The sequence below is a fragment of the Gopherus evgoodei genome, chromosome 3 (genome assembly GCF_007399415.2).
Source record: "Gopherus evgoodei ecotype Sinaloan lineage chromosome 3, rGopEvg1_v1.p, whole genome shotgun sequence".
Lineage (NCBI taxonomy): Eukaryota > Metazoa > Chordata > Testudines > Testudinidae > Gopherus > Gopherus evgoodei.
In genome coordinates this window covers 138,253,830-138,270,985 of record NC_044324.1, presented here as the reverse complement: position 1 = coordinate 138,270,985, position 17,156 = coordinate 138,253,830, and the positions used below count along the sequence as shown (strand labels likewise).

The 17,156-nt window shown below is 42.0% G+C and overlaps 1 protein-coding gene across 22 annotated transcripts in view; it reads right to left on the bottom strand.

Annotated features, from left to right (window-relative positions):
* Positions 1–17,156, bottom strand: part of AFDN (afadin, adherens junction formation factor) — a 212,829-nt gene that overhangs the window by 131,113 nt on the left and 64,560 nt on the right. For 16 of the 22 annotated variants that reach the window (XM_030556759.1, XM_030556770.1, XM_030556777.1 and 13 more), the window contains exons 3-4: positions 13,093–13,208; positions 5,684–5,847 (exon numbers count right to left, since the gene is read on the bottom strand). In XM_030556759.1, the coding sequence (XP_030412619.1) occupies positions 5,684–5,847; positions 13,093–13,208 (280 nt within the window). The remainder of the gene's footprint in view (positions 1–5,683; positions 5,848–13,092; positions 13,209–17,156) is intronic. The other 6 variants (XM_030556760.1, XM_030556766.1, XM_030556772.1 and 3 more) reach the window with 1 other exon arrangement.

Here is a 17,156-nt window from a genome sequence, read left to right as displayed (position 1 = left end):
TTCTAGAAAAAAATTAAATTAATCAGATTTTCACATATCTAATTTTATTCTGGTCTGCAAATGTTGAAGATTATCTGGAAGCAACTAGAGTTGGTATGTGTTTGCTACTCAACATTCATTTTATTTCACTCAACTTGAATTAAAAACCAAGTTCAAGCAAAATTACACTAGGGAAGGCTAAAAAGGTTATTTTGAATGTGAAGACAAAACAACCAAAAAAAAACAAAACCCACATCCAGAGAGAACTCTGGACAAAATGAAACACTTATATTCTACTAATAATTCAAACAATTAAATCCACTGACTTCTCAAGCAATAAGTCTTTATATTAATGTAAAAACATTAAAATTGTGCTAAAAAGAAATTGAGTTTTGTTAATAACTCCAATATTAATATATAAGAACACTGTATTGTGGAGCTAAGTTTGCTCTCTACATAATATGTTTAACAAATTAAAGGATGTTGATAAACCGGAGATGATTCAGAGAAGAGCCATGACAATGACTACAGGATTAGAAAATACGCCTTATAGAGACTGACCTCCTTGAATCTATGTATTTAGCTTAATAAAGAGAAGGTTAAGGGGTGACGATCAGTTTAGAAGTACCTACATGGGGAACAAATATTTAATAATTGGCTCTTCATTCTAGCAGAGAACAGCATAACACAATATAATGGGTGGAAGTTGAAGCTAGGTTGGTGGATTCTCCATCACAGGCAATTCTTACATCAAGACTGGATGTTTTTATAAAAGATATCCTCCAGGAATTATTTTTGGGAAGTTCTATGGCATGCAGGAGGTCAGACTATGATCACAATGGTCCCTTCTGGCCTTAAAAATCTATGAAAACCTAAAAAAAGCAAAGCTCTAAAATGACTAACAGCAGTATATTTCCTCATCCTGAGACAAAAATCACTACCACAAGCACAATACACCACAGAGAATGCACCACTAAAACTTGTCTCTGAAAAAACGCTGGCATTCCATCACCTCCTCCCCAAATCTCACCCACACATCCTACCTACCCCGCACACAGTTTAGGCTCTTCCCTTTAATCCCATTGTTCCTTCTGCACAATTCCATGAACCTTTTTTTTTTTTATATATTATATATATATTATTCACACAGAGGAATATGTTAAAGATCTTGATTGTCACGAATCTATTCAACTGATTCACAAGAAAAGCATATCTTCTGTGTTGAAGATCCTGGTTGCCACAAAATGCATGAAGATTCTGGTCTTCTGCAAAGTAGCCACGATTTTGTCAAAGATCTTTGATGCAATACAAACTACATCGGACTAGCCAAACTTATTCCCCATACACAATGTTAGCCCAGAGCTTTATCTCAGAGGTCATGTAGTTATTCTTGAAGTTCACAAAGTGCATGTAGAAGTTTTCATATCAGATTAAGGTCTACCTACTCCAGTATCCTGTTTCTGTCAGTGTCCATACCAGATGCTTCAGAATCAAGTACAAGAAACATAATGAATAATTATGAAACCCTGTCTACAGGTGAAGTTTCTTGCTAACATCAGACAGTAAGTACCTGACTTACACCCTGAAGCATGAGAACTTTAGATCTCCCTTTTTATCCTGTTCTGATGTGGATGTTAATATCATCCATAGAAGTATCCAATCCTTTTTTTAATCCTCATAAGCTCTTTGCTTCAATGATACCTTATAGCAGTGAATTACACAGCAGTAATAGTGTAAAAATTTATTTTTTTTTTAGCGGTTTTAAATGTGCCTTTCCATGATATTAATTGTCCACTGGCGCTTGTATCATGAGAAAGGGTAAACAGGTGTGCCTAATTCACCATCTATGCCATTCATTATTTTGTGTACCCAGTTCATGTTTCTTGTTATTTAACTCCTCTTTAAACAAGTCTTTTCAATCACTCCTCGTATGGCCTTCACCAGGCATCTATTTCCCCACTTCCCTCTTGAACTCTTATTTCTGCTCTATCTTTTTTGTAATAGGATAACCAGAATTGAACTTAGTATTCTGGGTGAAGATACACATATATATACATACATATATATACATACACATATATATATACACACACACACTATATATATATTATATATACATAAAAAGGAATAATATTCCCGTATTATTTTCTATTCCATTCCTTACACATTCTAATATTTTGCTTCTTCACCAAAGGTGAGCACTGAGCAAATATTTTCTTTGAAATGTCCACTATCAGGCTTACGTGAATACATAAGGTGTTTATTAAATTTCTGCAGCAAATAAAGCTGCAAAGCAGGAGTAGGGAGAAAACTGGTGCTTTTAAGTCCCACCGTGAGGTACTTACGGCTCCTACTGACCGGGGAGAGTTGGGGGAAGAAAAGTACTGTTATGAAGTGAATGATCCCAAATATTCCATTCAGATGAAAGTGTTTGTGCCCAACAAAATATCCAGGTCCAAAAACTGGGAAAAAGGAAAGAAAAAACAACTCTGCAAGACATGAGGTTCTGTGGCAACAAAAAAGAAATTGCTGCTGTCCTCCAAAGATGATGTGGACTGGGGCTCCAAAAGGAAATACAAGCAATGGGTTTGCATTTGTAGCAGGTAACAATAGAAAAGGAACTCTCATAGCTGCCTCTGGACAAGATAAAATGGGTAGTAAGTAAATAGTTGTGAATTAGAAACATGAGAAATGTTATGGCACACATTTTAAAAGAACAGGATTTTAGTGTGAAATTTGACTGAATTAACATTAGTAAGATAATCTTAACTTTTTCATTTCATAGTTTGAAAATTCAAAAGCTAATGCTAGATGCTAATATAACACTAAGGTTATAAGTGTATGATTTTGTATTTTAATTTTCCTGTAAAACCCTGATTTATTGTGTTTACAAGTTTTCAGTCTGCAAAGCTGAAGGCAAACATTTTCAAAAATGGATGCCTAAGCTTAGACAGCTAAACAAGTGGCTTGATTTTCAAAGTAATCACTATCTGCTACTTCAATAGGACATGACGGATGCTCGGCACTTTTGAAAATCAGGCATCTTATTTAGGTGCCTGAATATGAGAGTTCAGAACCCTAACTTTTGGCATTCATTTCTAAAAGTTTTAGCCTTCAGTTTATCACATTGACATAAGTCACAGTACTTAGTTTCTTGGCCATCACAGCCAAAAGATGGTTACTCACCTTTGTAACTGTTGTTCTTCGAGATGTGTTGCTCATATCCATTCCAGTTAGGTGTGCACGCACCGCGTGCACTTTTGTCGGAGATTTTTTACCCTAACAACACTCGGTGGGCCGGCAGGGCGCCCTCTGGAGTGGCGCCGCTATGGTGCCGGATATATACCCCTGTTGGCCCCTCCGCTCCTCAGTTCCTTCTTGCCAGCTACTCCGACAATGGGGAAGGAGGGCGGGTGTGGAATGGATATGAGCAACACATCTCAAAGAACAACAGTTACAAAGGTGAGTAACCGTCTTTTCTTCGAGTGCTTGCTCATATCCATTCCAGTTAGGTGATTCCCAAGCCTTATCTAGGCGGTGGGGTCGGAGCGAGGCGTTGCGGAATGTAAGATCGCCGAGCCAAAGGCGGCATCGTCTCTAGACTGCTCGACCACTGCATAGTGGGATGCAAAAGTATAAATGGAAGACCAGGTAACTGCGCAACATATTTCCTGGATGGGAACGTGGGCCAGGAAAGCGGCGGATGAGGCCTGAGCTCGAGTAGAGTGGGCAGTGAGATGGCCAGTCGGGACGCGGGCCAAGTCGTAGCATGTCCGGATACAGGACGTCACCCACGATGAGAGCCTCTGGGAAGAGATAGGTATGCCTTTCATGCGCTCCGTGACCGCTACAAATAGCTGAGGCGAGCGTCTGAAAGGTTTGGTCCTCTGAATGTAAAAGGCGAGGGCCCGGCGGACATCCAGGGTATGTAGCTGTTCCCGGCGCGATGCGTGCGGCTTCGGGAAGAAGACTGGTAGAAAAATGTCTTGATTAATGTGGAAGGCAGAGACCACCTTGGGAAGGAAAGCTGGGTGCGGTCGCAGCTGTACTTTGTCCTTGTGGAAGATCGTATATGGGGGGGTCTACCATCAAAGCACAAAGCTCCGATACTCGTCTGGCCGAGGTGATAGCAACGAGGAAGGCTGTCTTCCAGGACAGGTACAGCAGCGAGTATGTGGCTAACGGCTCAAAGGGAGGGCCCGTGAGCCTAGCTAATACAAAGTTGAGATCCCAGGGGAAGGGCGCTTAACCGGAGGGTAGAGTCGCTCCAAGCCCTTAAGGAACCTGGAAACTATAGGGTGAGAGAAGGTCGAACTACCAGATTCCCCAGGATGGAAGGTGGAAATCGCGGCCAGATGCACTCTTATCGAAGAGAGCACCAGGCCCTGCCCCTTGAGGTACCATAAGTAGTCCAAGATAATGGGGACCGATACGCCTTCGGGAATAAGGTTCCGCTGGGCGCACCAATGGGAGAAGCGCTTCCACTTGGCGAGATGTGTCACCTGCATGGAAGGCTTTCTGCTTCCCAGGAGGACCTGTTGCACCTGACAGCCATGCTGTCAGGTGGAGGGACTGCAGGTCCAGGTGGTGAAGTCTGCCGAAGTCCTGTGTTATAAGGTCCAGGCAGAGTGGCAGAGCTATCGGGTCCGCTAGAGATAGGTCAAGCAGCATGATATACCATACTCTATACTTGAAGAAATCGAACTACATACACAATTACAATAGAAACGAGCGAATCGCTAGGGAGGTGGAAATCAGCTAAGCTGCGCTCCACTGTTCCAACAACCGACACGGGCAGTAAGAAGGAACTGAGGAGCGGAGGAGCCGGCAGGGGTATATATCCGGCACCATAGCGGCGCCACTCCAGGGGGCGCCCTGCCGGCCCACCGAGTGTTGCTAGGGTAAAAAATCTCCGACGAACGTGCACGCGGCGCGCGCACACCTAACTGGAATGGATATGAGCAAGCACTCGAAGAAGAACATTTTCTTTTGTCTGTGAGCTCTACAGGGACCTGCCTACATTGCCTTTTGCTCTCTAGTTTTCCCAACAAATTAAGTTCCATACAAGGATTAATAGTGTCTGATCCCTGCATTGTTCCACTGAACTAGGCAGCAATATTTGGGGGAGTTAGAGATGGAGTCCAGTTTGCAGTTAGAGAACTGCAGGAGCCAGAATCATAGGCTAGTGAGGTAAGCAGCCTGGAGAATAGTGAACAGCCAAAGACCAGGGAGCTAAAGAGATGAGTTGCTGAAGCCTGCTACAAGCTCTTCTGTTTAACAGAAGCACATGCGGAGGGGAGAAGGTTCTGAGCTGGATCGCCTGGACAAGATCCCAAGAGTCAAGGCCCAGGCTATCTGGAGGGCAAAAGGAGAAACTCATCTTTGAGAATAATCATTTCAAAAGAAGTTTCTGAAAAGTATTTTCACCTATAAGCAACAGCTATGGATTTTCATATGGGAAGTGAGTCAGGAGTGAAAGATGTCTCATGACAACAAACAATTCTGCTGCAAAATTTACAGGTTGTTGCACACTTTAGGAGTTGCTACCATAAAATTTCGTCTTATTGTGGTAACCAAATGTTATTTATTTTAAATTATTCTCTCTCCACCCCCAATGTTAAGTGGTTACTTATATTTTTTTTGAGAGGTAATAATACAACTAATTGATATCATAATTAACTAATCAAAATTAAAATAAACTTACATATCATCTCCATGAAAAGGTCTATCATCTTTATCTGATGCTTGCCGCAATGCCTCTTTCTCTCGCCTCTTTTTTTCTTTTTTTTCTTTCTTTGATAGAGTCCGTTTGAAGTTCTGGATCACTCCCTCTTTTTCTTGTTTTTCAGGCCCATTGCTCTGAGCCTTCTGAAATGAATCAAGTTAAACTGCTTTTGTCACTTGGTCTATTGCAAAGTCGCTAATCTCTAATTACATCACAAACTAGATTCAGTAGTTTAAGTTTGTAAAGCATAAGCTAAAATACTTAGTAATGCCATATTGGAAATAGACACAGGAAAATCAACCACCCCCATTACGGGGGTGGGGGGTGTGGAGAAGGGGAAGGAACCATTAGCAATTAAACATTTGATTTGTAAGTTACAAACAACTAAAAACATTCTTCAAAGATTGACTGAAATTATTACAAACCTTGTAGCAGGTGCAGCAATGCACTACCACCTCCCCAACTAACTTACAGTACTTACTGGCATCTTAATTTTACTCTCTTCTTTTATATTTTAATGGAAATATGAAGTTGGATGCATACTTTGACTTTTTCCCCCTTGTATAATATACCCTCCTGTCTTTTTATTTAGAAGGATCTGAAAAAAGTTCTTTCCTTCTTTCACCACATGGCACAGGTTCAATGGCTCTTTGCAGCAGAGATTATGTTCCTTGCAGCTTCTTTTCCTGATAAGATTGTACCCAAGTGCATTTTTGGGGAAAACACATAGCATTGACAAGTAACACTAAAACAATATGTCAGGAGCCATCAGTAATAAAAGGCTCCCAGACTACCTCTGACAAGGAGATCCTTGTAGGCAAGTGGCAGGCTGACTAAATTGCTTGGGAACCTTTTCAAAACCACTTCAATTTTTGATATTTCTAGAAAGGAGATCGGGTGAGGCCAAAACAGGTAGTGATTTCCCTGATGGTTGGGCATCAGTATGAATACTGGCTTCCACTCCTCTCAACATGGGAGGGGATTGATTGAAAGATATGACAACCCTGCCCAGGTGTAAGTCAAGTGGAGCCAAGCTTGTAGGCACCACAAGTGGAGTCTGATGAAAGATGTCAGACAGGTGCATATAGCCTAACAGGGAGAGGCACCGACAGACCATTGATCAAGGTTTGCGGGTGGTGCAAGAGATCAGGCTGCTTGTTGCCTAAAATCTGTCTGCTGGAACAAAAGCTCTCACAGAGATTGAGTCCAGCCGTGATTCTATAAAATTTACTGTCCTTCATTTATGCAAACACTTACGGTTATATCCGCAAAATAACTCTGTTGCTGATATAACCTCCTGGTGGGACTGGCCTACCAGAAGCCCATCATCTAGGTATGGAAATACCATATATCCCTAATGTCTCATCTGGGTCACTAGCACTGCAAAAACATTGGGGAACACCCTGGGTACCATCATGAGTTCAAAAGGGAAGGACGCGGAATTGGTAGCACTGCTGACCAACCATGAAACGCAGGAACTTCCTGTGTGATAACATACATCCTTCATATCAAGAGCTGCGTAACACGCTCCCTCCTGAAGGGAGGTGATTATAGATGCCACTGTTATCATCCTGGATTTCCACTTGCAGATAAAGTTGTTGAGCTGCCGAAGGTCCAGGATGGGTCTCCGCGCTCCATCCTTTCTGGGAATTAGGAAATATGGGGAGTAGAACCCTCTCCCTCGGTACTGAGGAGGAATGCGCTCTATCCCTCCCAAATCAAAAGGATTCGGCTTCCTACTGAAGATTCAATTGGTGAGAAGGATCCCAGAAGGGGTTTGGGAAGATAGTTCGTGAGGCGGGAACGAGAGATACTCTATGGAGTATCCCTGATGGATAATCTGCAGAATTCAACTGCCTGTGATGATCTTGTCCCAACTGTGGGTGAAGAAAATAAGATGCCCCCCCCAAAGATGACGGGATGAGATGTAAGTAGCATCAGTGGTGATACATGGATCTCAACATGCATGTCAAAACTATCCTCTCGCCTGAGGTTGAGAGGATGTGGAGGGTGTAGTGGTGGATGGAGCTGAGGAATGGGACCTCTGAATCCTCTGTCACTTACAACGAGGTTCAGGTGGATGCCGGTAGAATGAGGTACGTGAATGGGGAAGTCTTAGCCATAGGCTGGTACCCACCAGCAGCCAGCTCTATGCCTTTTTCTCCAGCGCCTCCCACCATCAGTGACCCAACCGCTCATCTTCTCCCCCTCCCTCCCAGCGCCTCCTGCCCACCACGATCAGCTGTTTCACAGCATGCAGGAGGCGCTAGGAGAGATGGAGAGGACCAGGGATGGAGTGCCCTCAGGGGAGGGGGTGGAACTGGGCGGGAAGAGGTGGGATGCAGACTTGGGGGAAGAGGTCAGAGGGGTAGGGTGGGATGGGCCTGAGGCACAGCAGGGAGGTTGAGCACCCACAGGGCCCAGAGGAAGCCAGCGCCTGTGATCACAGCTGAAAGAGCTGTCTCTGGTGTTTCCTCCTTGGGGCTGTAGTATAAATAATCAGAGATTACAAGGTGGATCTTGAGTCCAAGTGAAAATGAAAAGACTTGTCTATCTTTTCATTAAAAAGGTTGGACTTATTGAAAGGGGAGAGGGAGTGTCTTGGATAGTATTTTGGACGTCAGACTCAAACTTTAAGGCCAGAAAAGACCACCATAATCATCTAGTCAAACCTCCTGCACATTGCAGGCCACAGAACCTCACCCACCCACTCCTGTAATAGACCCCTAACCTCTGGCTGAGTTACTGAAGCCCTCAAATCATGGTTTAAAGACTTCGAGAATCAGAGAAGTCACAATTTACGCTAGTTTAAACCTGCAAGTGATATGTGCCCCATGCTGAAGAGGAAGGCAAAAAACCTGGGAAGGAATTCCCTGTAATAACTCAGAGCCCTAACCACTTAGTGCCCCATCTCCAGCAGCTGGGGACTTTTGCTACTGGGAGTCACCGATGGGCCACATGCCATCATAGATAGGCATTGCCATCATATCATCCCCTTCATAAACTGATCAAGCTCAGTCTTGAAGCCAGTTAGGTTTTTTGCCCCCACTGCTCCCCTTAGAAGACTGTTCCAGAACTTCACTCTGATGGTTAGAAATCTTCGCCTAATTACAACCCTAAACCTGTTGATGGCCAGTTAATATTCATTTGTTCTTGTGTCCACATTGGCGCTTAAGTTAAATAACTCCTCTCCCTCCCTGGTATTTATCCCGCTGACGTATTTGTAGACAGCAATCATCTCTCTCCCTCAGCCTTCTTTTGGTTAGGCTAAATAAGCCAAGCTCTTTGAGTCTCCTCTCAGAAGGTAGGTTTTCCATTCCTCAGATCATCCTAGTAGTCTTTTCTGCACCTGTTCCAGTTTGAATACATCATTCTTAAACACAGAAGACCAGAACTGCACACAGTATTCCAGATGAGGTCTCATCATTGCCTCACATAATGGTACTAACACTTCCCTGTCTCTATTGGAAATACCTCAACTGATGCGTCCCAGGACTGCATTAGCCTTTTTCACAGCTGCATCACATTGACGGCTCAGTCATCCTGTGATCAACTAGTACACCCAGGTCTTTCTCCTCTGTCGCTTCCAACTGATAAGTCCCCAGTGTGCAAGAAAAATTCTTGCTGTTAATCCCTAAATGTATGACCTAGCACTTTGCACCACTACATTTCATCCTACTTCTAAGACCTCTCTAAGAAAGCCCAACAATTGAAGACAAGTCCCTTTGCATGACCAGTCCTGTGGCTAAAGATCTGGATGGTGTACCTGCAGCATCTACTGTAGCCTGAAGATAGAACCCCCTCTACTACCAAGCTTCCCTCACTCAGAGAGGACTGGAATTGGGCTCTGTCTTTCAAGGGTAGCTTGCCTTTAAATTCCACAAGCCTAGTGTAAGTGTTAAAATAGTATTTTGCTAATAAGGCCTGGTAGAGGAAATGACCTGAACCAGGTTGGGGAGCAAAAGCATTTATTTTGGACAGTCCACTGCAGAGATCTGTCCTTATGCCAATGCAAGTGGCTTTTACTCTCATGGAAAGCTGTGATGCTCTATACCAGTGGCTCTCAACCTTTTCAGACTACTATACCCCTTTCAGGAATGATCTGTCTTAGGTCTTCCCAAGTTTCACCTCACTTAAAAACTACTATCTTACAAAATTAGACAAAAATACAAAAGTGTCACAGCACACTATTACTGAAAAACTGCTTGCTCTCTCATTTTTACCATATATTTATAAAATAAATCATTTGGAATATAAATAATATACTTACATTTCAGTGCATATTATGTAGAGCAGTATAAACAAGTCATTGTATGAAATTTTAGATTGTACTGACTTCGCTTGTGCTTTTTATGTAGCTTGTTGTAAAACTAGGCAAATATCTAGATGAGTTGATGTGCCCCCTGGAAGACCTCTGCTTACACCCAGAGGTACATGGACCACTGGTATATACTATTATGGTGACCTCATTTACAAGACTATGATACATTTTGTACAAAATATGCCGTGAGATATCTGAAAACTTCAACTGCTGAATATTGTTGTCCTGGTAAAATATGTCTACCAGCATTGTATGAGAAGCTATTATGTATCACTTTTATAACATGCTCCAAGGTGAAGACAAGCAAGTCCAAATCAATCCAGTTTTTCAGAGACAAAGACACACTAGCATCCAAAACAGGTTTTAAAGAGTGATCACTGGCTTAAACAGCTATTCTTCAGCAATGGGAAGGTATAAACAATAAATTTACACTGCATCACAGGAACTTTCAACCCTCCCATCCACAAGGGATTATGCGTCACCTACACCTTGGGGGGAGATGGAAGTGGGGGCTGTCGCAATCTTCAAAAAGGGGAGGGTGGTATTAGAAAGACAGTGACCTCCAACTCACCTCTCCCTCCTCCCACCTCTTTGCTCATGACATTAATGAACACCTGAAGACTTGTGAACTGGGAGAATGGTCCCTGGCTGAAAGGAAATCCAGCCTGCGAACTATTACAACTTGTGGTGAGAGAAAGATATTGCTCTAAATCTTATTAGTTTGTTAAAGTTTAGGAATTAACTTGTGTTTTTATTTTTTTATTTTCTTTCATAACCAATCCTGACTTTTATGCATCACTTGTAATCACTTAAAATCTTTCTGTAGATAATAAAAACTTATCTTACTGATTTATCTTAACCAGTACATATTTGGATTAAAGTGTGTGGGAAATTCCATTTGGGATAACGAGGTTGGTGCAATATCATTTTCTTCTGATAAAATGACAGACTTTCTAAGAGCTTGCATTGTTCATGAGTGTGCTGGAGAGTATAAGACACACATTTCTGGGGGAAAAACTTGGACCAGGAATTTGCAGGTGTCACCTTGTATGTAATTCATCCGTGATTGGTCAGAGTGCTCATATATTTAGGTGGGAGTGAATCTGCACTTAGAGATAGATACCTTACCCTAGATCAGGGGTCTGCAACCTTTCAGAAGTGGTGTGCCAAATCATCATTTATTCACTCTAATTTAAGGTTTTGCGTGCCAGTAATACATGTTAACATTTTTAGAAGGTCTCTAAGTCTTTAATATATAACAAAACTATTGTTGTATGTAAAGTAAATAAGGTTTTCAAAATGCTTAAGAAGCTTCATTTAAATTTAAATTAAAATGCAGAGCCTCCCTGACCGGTGGCCAGGACCCGGGCAGTATGAGTGCCACTGAAAAACAGCTCGCATGCCGCCTTCGGCACTCGTGCCATTGGTTACCTACCCCTGCCCTAGATGGTACGGGCACTGGTGATGCCCTCCACTGAGAGAAAAGGAGCAATGGCAGGAGATAGCTCTTGAATCCCAGGACCAGGGGGATTCTATTCTGTACTAAACTATGTACTGACTAGAATTAAGCTAAGATATAAACTATTTAAATTAAATTTTGTACAGGTTCTGCAACAGCGAAGGAGGACACAATTCCAACGCAGGCCATGTAGCAGTAATAAGGAACTGGAGAGACGCTGACCCATACAGCCTCTTATACCCTCTGTCAGGAGAACGAGGAGAGCTACTGCGCATGTTTGGGTCAACAGACACTGCTTTGAAGAAAATCTGGACTCAGGCACATGCATATGCATGTGTGGAATACACATTGGGACCATCATTTGAAGAAGAACCAACACTCCACTAATGAACATCAGCAGACCCTTATGAAGACAAGTTAAAATTTACCTGGGTACCTTCACAAGAAACACGTCAGTATCATTTTTGCTAATATCAGACACAAACACTAGAAATCAAATTGTGCTCCTCATGAGACTACACCTTAAAACTAGGTGAAGCAAGTCCAAAACATGGCGCCCATGCGCGACATGTGACTTTCACATCTGGGTAGGCTGGGCCTGAGCACCAGAAGCTTCCTAAAAGTGGGGAGGGCCACCGGCACCCAGACCATCACCCACTTCCTGCTCTGCCCCGAGACCCACCCCCACTTCGCCTTGTCCCTCAAGGCCCCATCCACGCTCCACCCCCAGACCGCCCCAAGCCTGGCCCCCTCCCCTAAGAGGCTCCTCTACCTGTGCCCCTCTTCCCCCTCACTTGGAGGCCCTCTGCCTGCTGCCCACACCTCTCTGCTTTTCAGGGGGCAAACAGGCATGAGAAGCATGTTCGGGGGCACGCGGAGCAGTGGCAAAGCACGAGAGCGAGCCTGTGTGTGTGTGCGCGTGTGTGTGTGTAAGAAGTATGAGATGCAGGTGGAGGGGGGGCCATGGTGGAAGAGGTGGAGCAGGAATGGGAAAAGAGCAGTATAGGTAGGGCCTCAGTGCGAAGGGTGGGTGGGGCCATGAGCACCCTTTCAGTGATAGCACTCCAACAGCTGCAGGCCAGTGGGGCGCTTCGAAAGGGAGGTGCCCCACATCCCATTTGGGAAGGCTTAGCGCCCCTCCACCCCATTATACCAACTGCCCATGATAGCAGACCTCTGGATGCAAGGATATTAAACTAGTTCTCCACAATCTACACTGTCTGCCAATAGATTTGCTGGTAAAAAGTTTAAGTGGTTGTTTGGGCCTTTAAAAGTAAGTTTGAGAGAGTAACTAACTCTCGTGTCATGCCATACTTCCACAGTTGGGAACAGCAAAAACGCTCAAACTGGGATCCCAGTGGTGTAAACCAAAAGGGACTACTGGCAAGGAATTCTCTGCAAGTTCTTCAGAGCTTTAGAATTCAGTCTCTCTGTACTGTTAGCAGGTTAATGTAAGTTATACTGAAGGACTTTAGCTATTTTTAACTTATGATATGAACAGGTACACTTTTATAAATCTAAATAAATATTTATTGAATTTGATCAAGTCACAAAATCACAATAGCGCTTTCTTAAGAACTAAAATCACCACCGTGCACATTACTTTACCTTTGGAGGAAGTGTATCATTTTCATTCTTGAGAACAAACCTCCCCTCTCGGTCATCCTTGTTCCAATTTAACTGTACAACAAGAGGCTTCTCATCTATATCTAATCTTCTTTCTTCTTCAAAATATGAAAGAGAAAATTGATAACTATTGTTTATTCAGCACCTCAAGATTCAACACAATTATGGTATGTTAATTTGTCTTAGTCAGAGTGGACAAATTTAGGATTAAACTGATTCTCTCTTTAAAGAAAGGTTTGCTGTGTAGCAGGTCTGCTTATGCTTTTCTGCAGCTATGGAGGGTTTCTCAATGCAGGGAGCTACGCCTTTTCCAGTGACTGAGAGGTTAATTTTTTACCCCTGTAGCTGCACAAACTGAAGATTCATTGTAAGTATATTTGTGGAACTTGTAGGACAGACGCAGTGAAATTTGGGAAGTACAAATTTCCGATGCGTAACTATAGGTGGAACACATAGCAATACCTACAGATAAGAATTCTTAAAGCAGTAGTTCTCAGCCAGGGGTCCAAGGCCAGAAGCAGGTTTCAGGGGGGCTGCCAAGAAGGGCCAGCATTAAACTCGCTGGGGTCCAGGGTAGAAAGCTGAAGCCCCACCGCATGGGACTGAAGCCAGGACCTGAGGGTTGAAGCTGAAGCCTGAGCAATATAGTTTCCCAGTGGCCCCACAGCATGAGGTGCCAGGCGCTTGCTATTCCCTAACGCTGGCCCTGATTGTTATATGTAGAAAACCAGTTATTGTGGCATAGGTGGGCCGTGGAGTTTTTATAGCATGCTGAGGGAAGAAAAAGGTTGAGAACCCTTGGCCTCAAGCACTACCATTTAAAAAGACCTTTTAACTTTTTCAAACAAATTTTCACCTTTCAGACTGAAATTTACCCAATCTGCACAAACACAAATATGTTTGGGAAGGTTGAACAAAAATAAACCAAACCATTTTAGACTATGAAAAAAAGTGAAAAAACCCACTATGCACATATTTAAGGGGGCAGAGTTTAAATTGCACATGAAAGCTTAACTTAAAAAAAGCTGGAGAACCACTGGCCTAAATTTATGCTTTCTTAGAACATATAAATAAAGAATAAAATACACTAAATCCTCACGCCTCTATTGAGAACAAGAGTTAAAAGTTGCTTTTCTATCGAAATACAAAATGAGGGGTGGTGGTGAAGAGTGGGGAGGAAACGTAACTTTTGAGGTCAAATTTTATCAATATGGCACAACTGGTCATGTACTGTATTAAGGTCTTGACCTTGTAGGGTATCCAGGAGCTCTGCAACAGACTGGCAAAGTCACCACAAGCTTTGGGACCCAGCCTCTGACTCCAAGAGACATCATCATGTATCTCATCATCAGGATCATCCATTGAGCCTACCTGGGTGATCTCATAGTCCTATTTTATACTTTCTCCCTAGCTGAGCTCTGATTGGCTCAGTTTCAAATTGAGTATTTATGACTCCACCCATCTTGGAAACCCACTTTCCAGCTTATTTAGAACAACAGTGACTGCCCAGTGACTACCAGCCCTTGTTTCTGGATGATTCTGGACACCTGAAAACAGCCTTGATCTGTCTCCTTGCATGTGTACACCAATACAGATATAAACAAACAGAAATCCATTAATTTCTCAACTGCCTTCTTCTATTTTATACTGCAGTGCAATTACAAGAGCAGAAATCTTGGATTGCTGTTCTTATTTTTTGTAGGGTAGGGTAGGGTTGGGCTAGGGGTTATGTAATAAGGGAGAAAGAGCAGAATGTGCAGCCAGAACAGGAGGAACACTGGTATCAAGGCAGGACACTGTGGGAAGAAGGGTCAACATTCTTCAGCGTGCAGCCTTTAGAGTTGATTTCAATACCTGGAACTTAGAAGGAAAAAACTGCCATGGCTGCAGATCACAAGACCGACCCTATTTGGGAATCTTTTAAATAAATTCCTATACCTCTGGATAAGAAAGGAACACATGCCAAATGTAAACAATGCAATAAAGAGATACAAGGCCTGGTTGTCAGAATGAAACATTAAAAATGCTCCTCAGAAGGCAATAACTTTGATGATTATGAGGACGTCTGAACAATTTGGATCAATTGGTTAGTAAACTTATTTGTGCACCATTCTTATGGATTGCCTTCCATGTCTTACTATATTAGTAAATGATAACAAATTATTGTATGCAGTGTTGTAGCCGTGTGGGTCCCAGGATATTAGAAAGACAAGGTGGGTGAGGTAATATCTTTTATTGGATCAACTTCAGGTGTGGCTAGAAAGCTTCTCTCTCTCTCACTAGAAGAAGTTGGTTTAACAAAAGATATTGCCTCATCCACCTTGTGTCTCTAACTTATTGTTATAGATCTGTGTTTTAGGTGGATTACTTGCTTATGAATTTCAAAGTGTGTTCAAAATATTAGTCTGTTAAGCATGTTCGTTTGTGATGGGACCATTTGTCAATTACATTTTTACTGTTACTGCTGGACTTCTGAAATGCATTTTTAGTGCTCAGTATAATCAAACATTGTAGGTAAAGATTTTCTGTTTAAAAGTAAAGTTTTATTAGGGATTTATGAATTTTAACATTTAGAAAAAGTTGATTTTTTTTTGCCATGCTGTTTGGTATGCTGCTAGAAATAAAGGTTTAAACAGATTTAGATAATCCTTATGATTTATTATTTTCCCTATAAAACTGGGTTTAGACTAAATTACCATTACATAATGGTACAAATCCCCTTTTTTAAAAAAAAGCAGTGCACTCAGTAATAGTAAGTGAGTGTGACTTTACCTTTTTGTTTCAGGGTCGAGCTTAGACATAAGGGGTTATGAACATGCATCGTCTGCAATGTCTACAACTTCAGAGACAGCAGTGCTGTAGCTAAACGTGTCACAGTAAATTACCTTATTTAAAAAAAAAAAAAAAAAAAAGCTTTCTTCATCATCCAGTAAAAATCATGGATGAGCTCAATCAGGACCAGCAAATTCCAGCAATACTACTTGGTTCATTTGTGCAACAAATTCTCCTTTTATCTTGTTCAGAACGAACATTTCAATGATGTGGTTCAATCATTATGACCAGACTACCCTCCAACCAGCAAAGCAGACATTCCTGGAAGGTTGCTGGATACAGCATGAGAGAAGGAAACTGAACGGTGTGCAAAAAACATTGATGGTAAATTTGTTGATCTGAATCTTGATGGATAAAGCAATATACAAAAAGATTCAATACATGCTTGTGTGACGACAAGAAGATGAGGTTCTCTATCTTACAGAAACATCTGATACATCAGGAAACGCCCATACAGAAGAATGCTAAAAAGAAATAGCAGTAAAAGCTATTTCAAATTGTGAACAAAAATTCAAGTGTCAAGTGTATAGCTTTGTCAAAGAATGCGGCAAATGTAGCAAAGATGAAGAGAATCTAGAACAGGGGTCAGCAACCTTTCAGAAGTGGTGCGCCGAGTCCTCGTTTATTCACTCTGATTTAAGGTTTCGCATACCAGTAATACATTTTAAAGTTTTCAGAAGGTCTTTTTCTATAAGTCTATAATATAAAACTAAATTATTGTTGTATGTAAAGTAAATAAGGCTTTTAAAACATTTAAGAAGCTTCATTTAAAGTTAAATTAAAATGCAGAGAGCCCCCTAGACCGGTGGGCCAGGACCCGGGCAGTGTGAGTGTCACTGAAAATCAGCTCGCATGCAGCATTTGGCATGAGTGCCATAGGTTGCCTACCCCTGCTGTAAAATTTTATGCTACTTGTAAAAGCAGGTAAAAACAACCTTTTCTGAGAGAAATGTGTTTAACATGACAGTGTCCTTTCACAAGATTGTGTTCCTTTAACTATAGCTGTGCTGTGTACTCCATCTACATTAACGTAGTAGTTTTTGAATTAAGGTCTTTTATTTAGAAATGAGTGTTCCCACAAAACTGTCATCACCCACCTAAAGGATAAGTAAAATATTTTCAAAAAAGGTCATATCCCATTATATTTTGAAGTACTACTACCACTAGCTGAGAACCTTTTGTAGTTAAATATTTAAGTGCCAAAGAAACTGAAG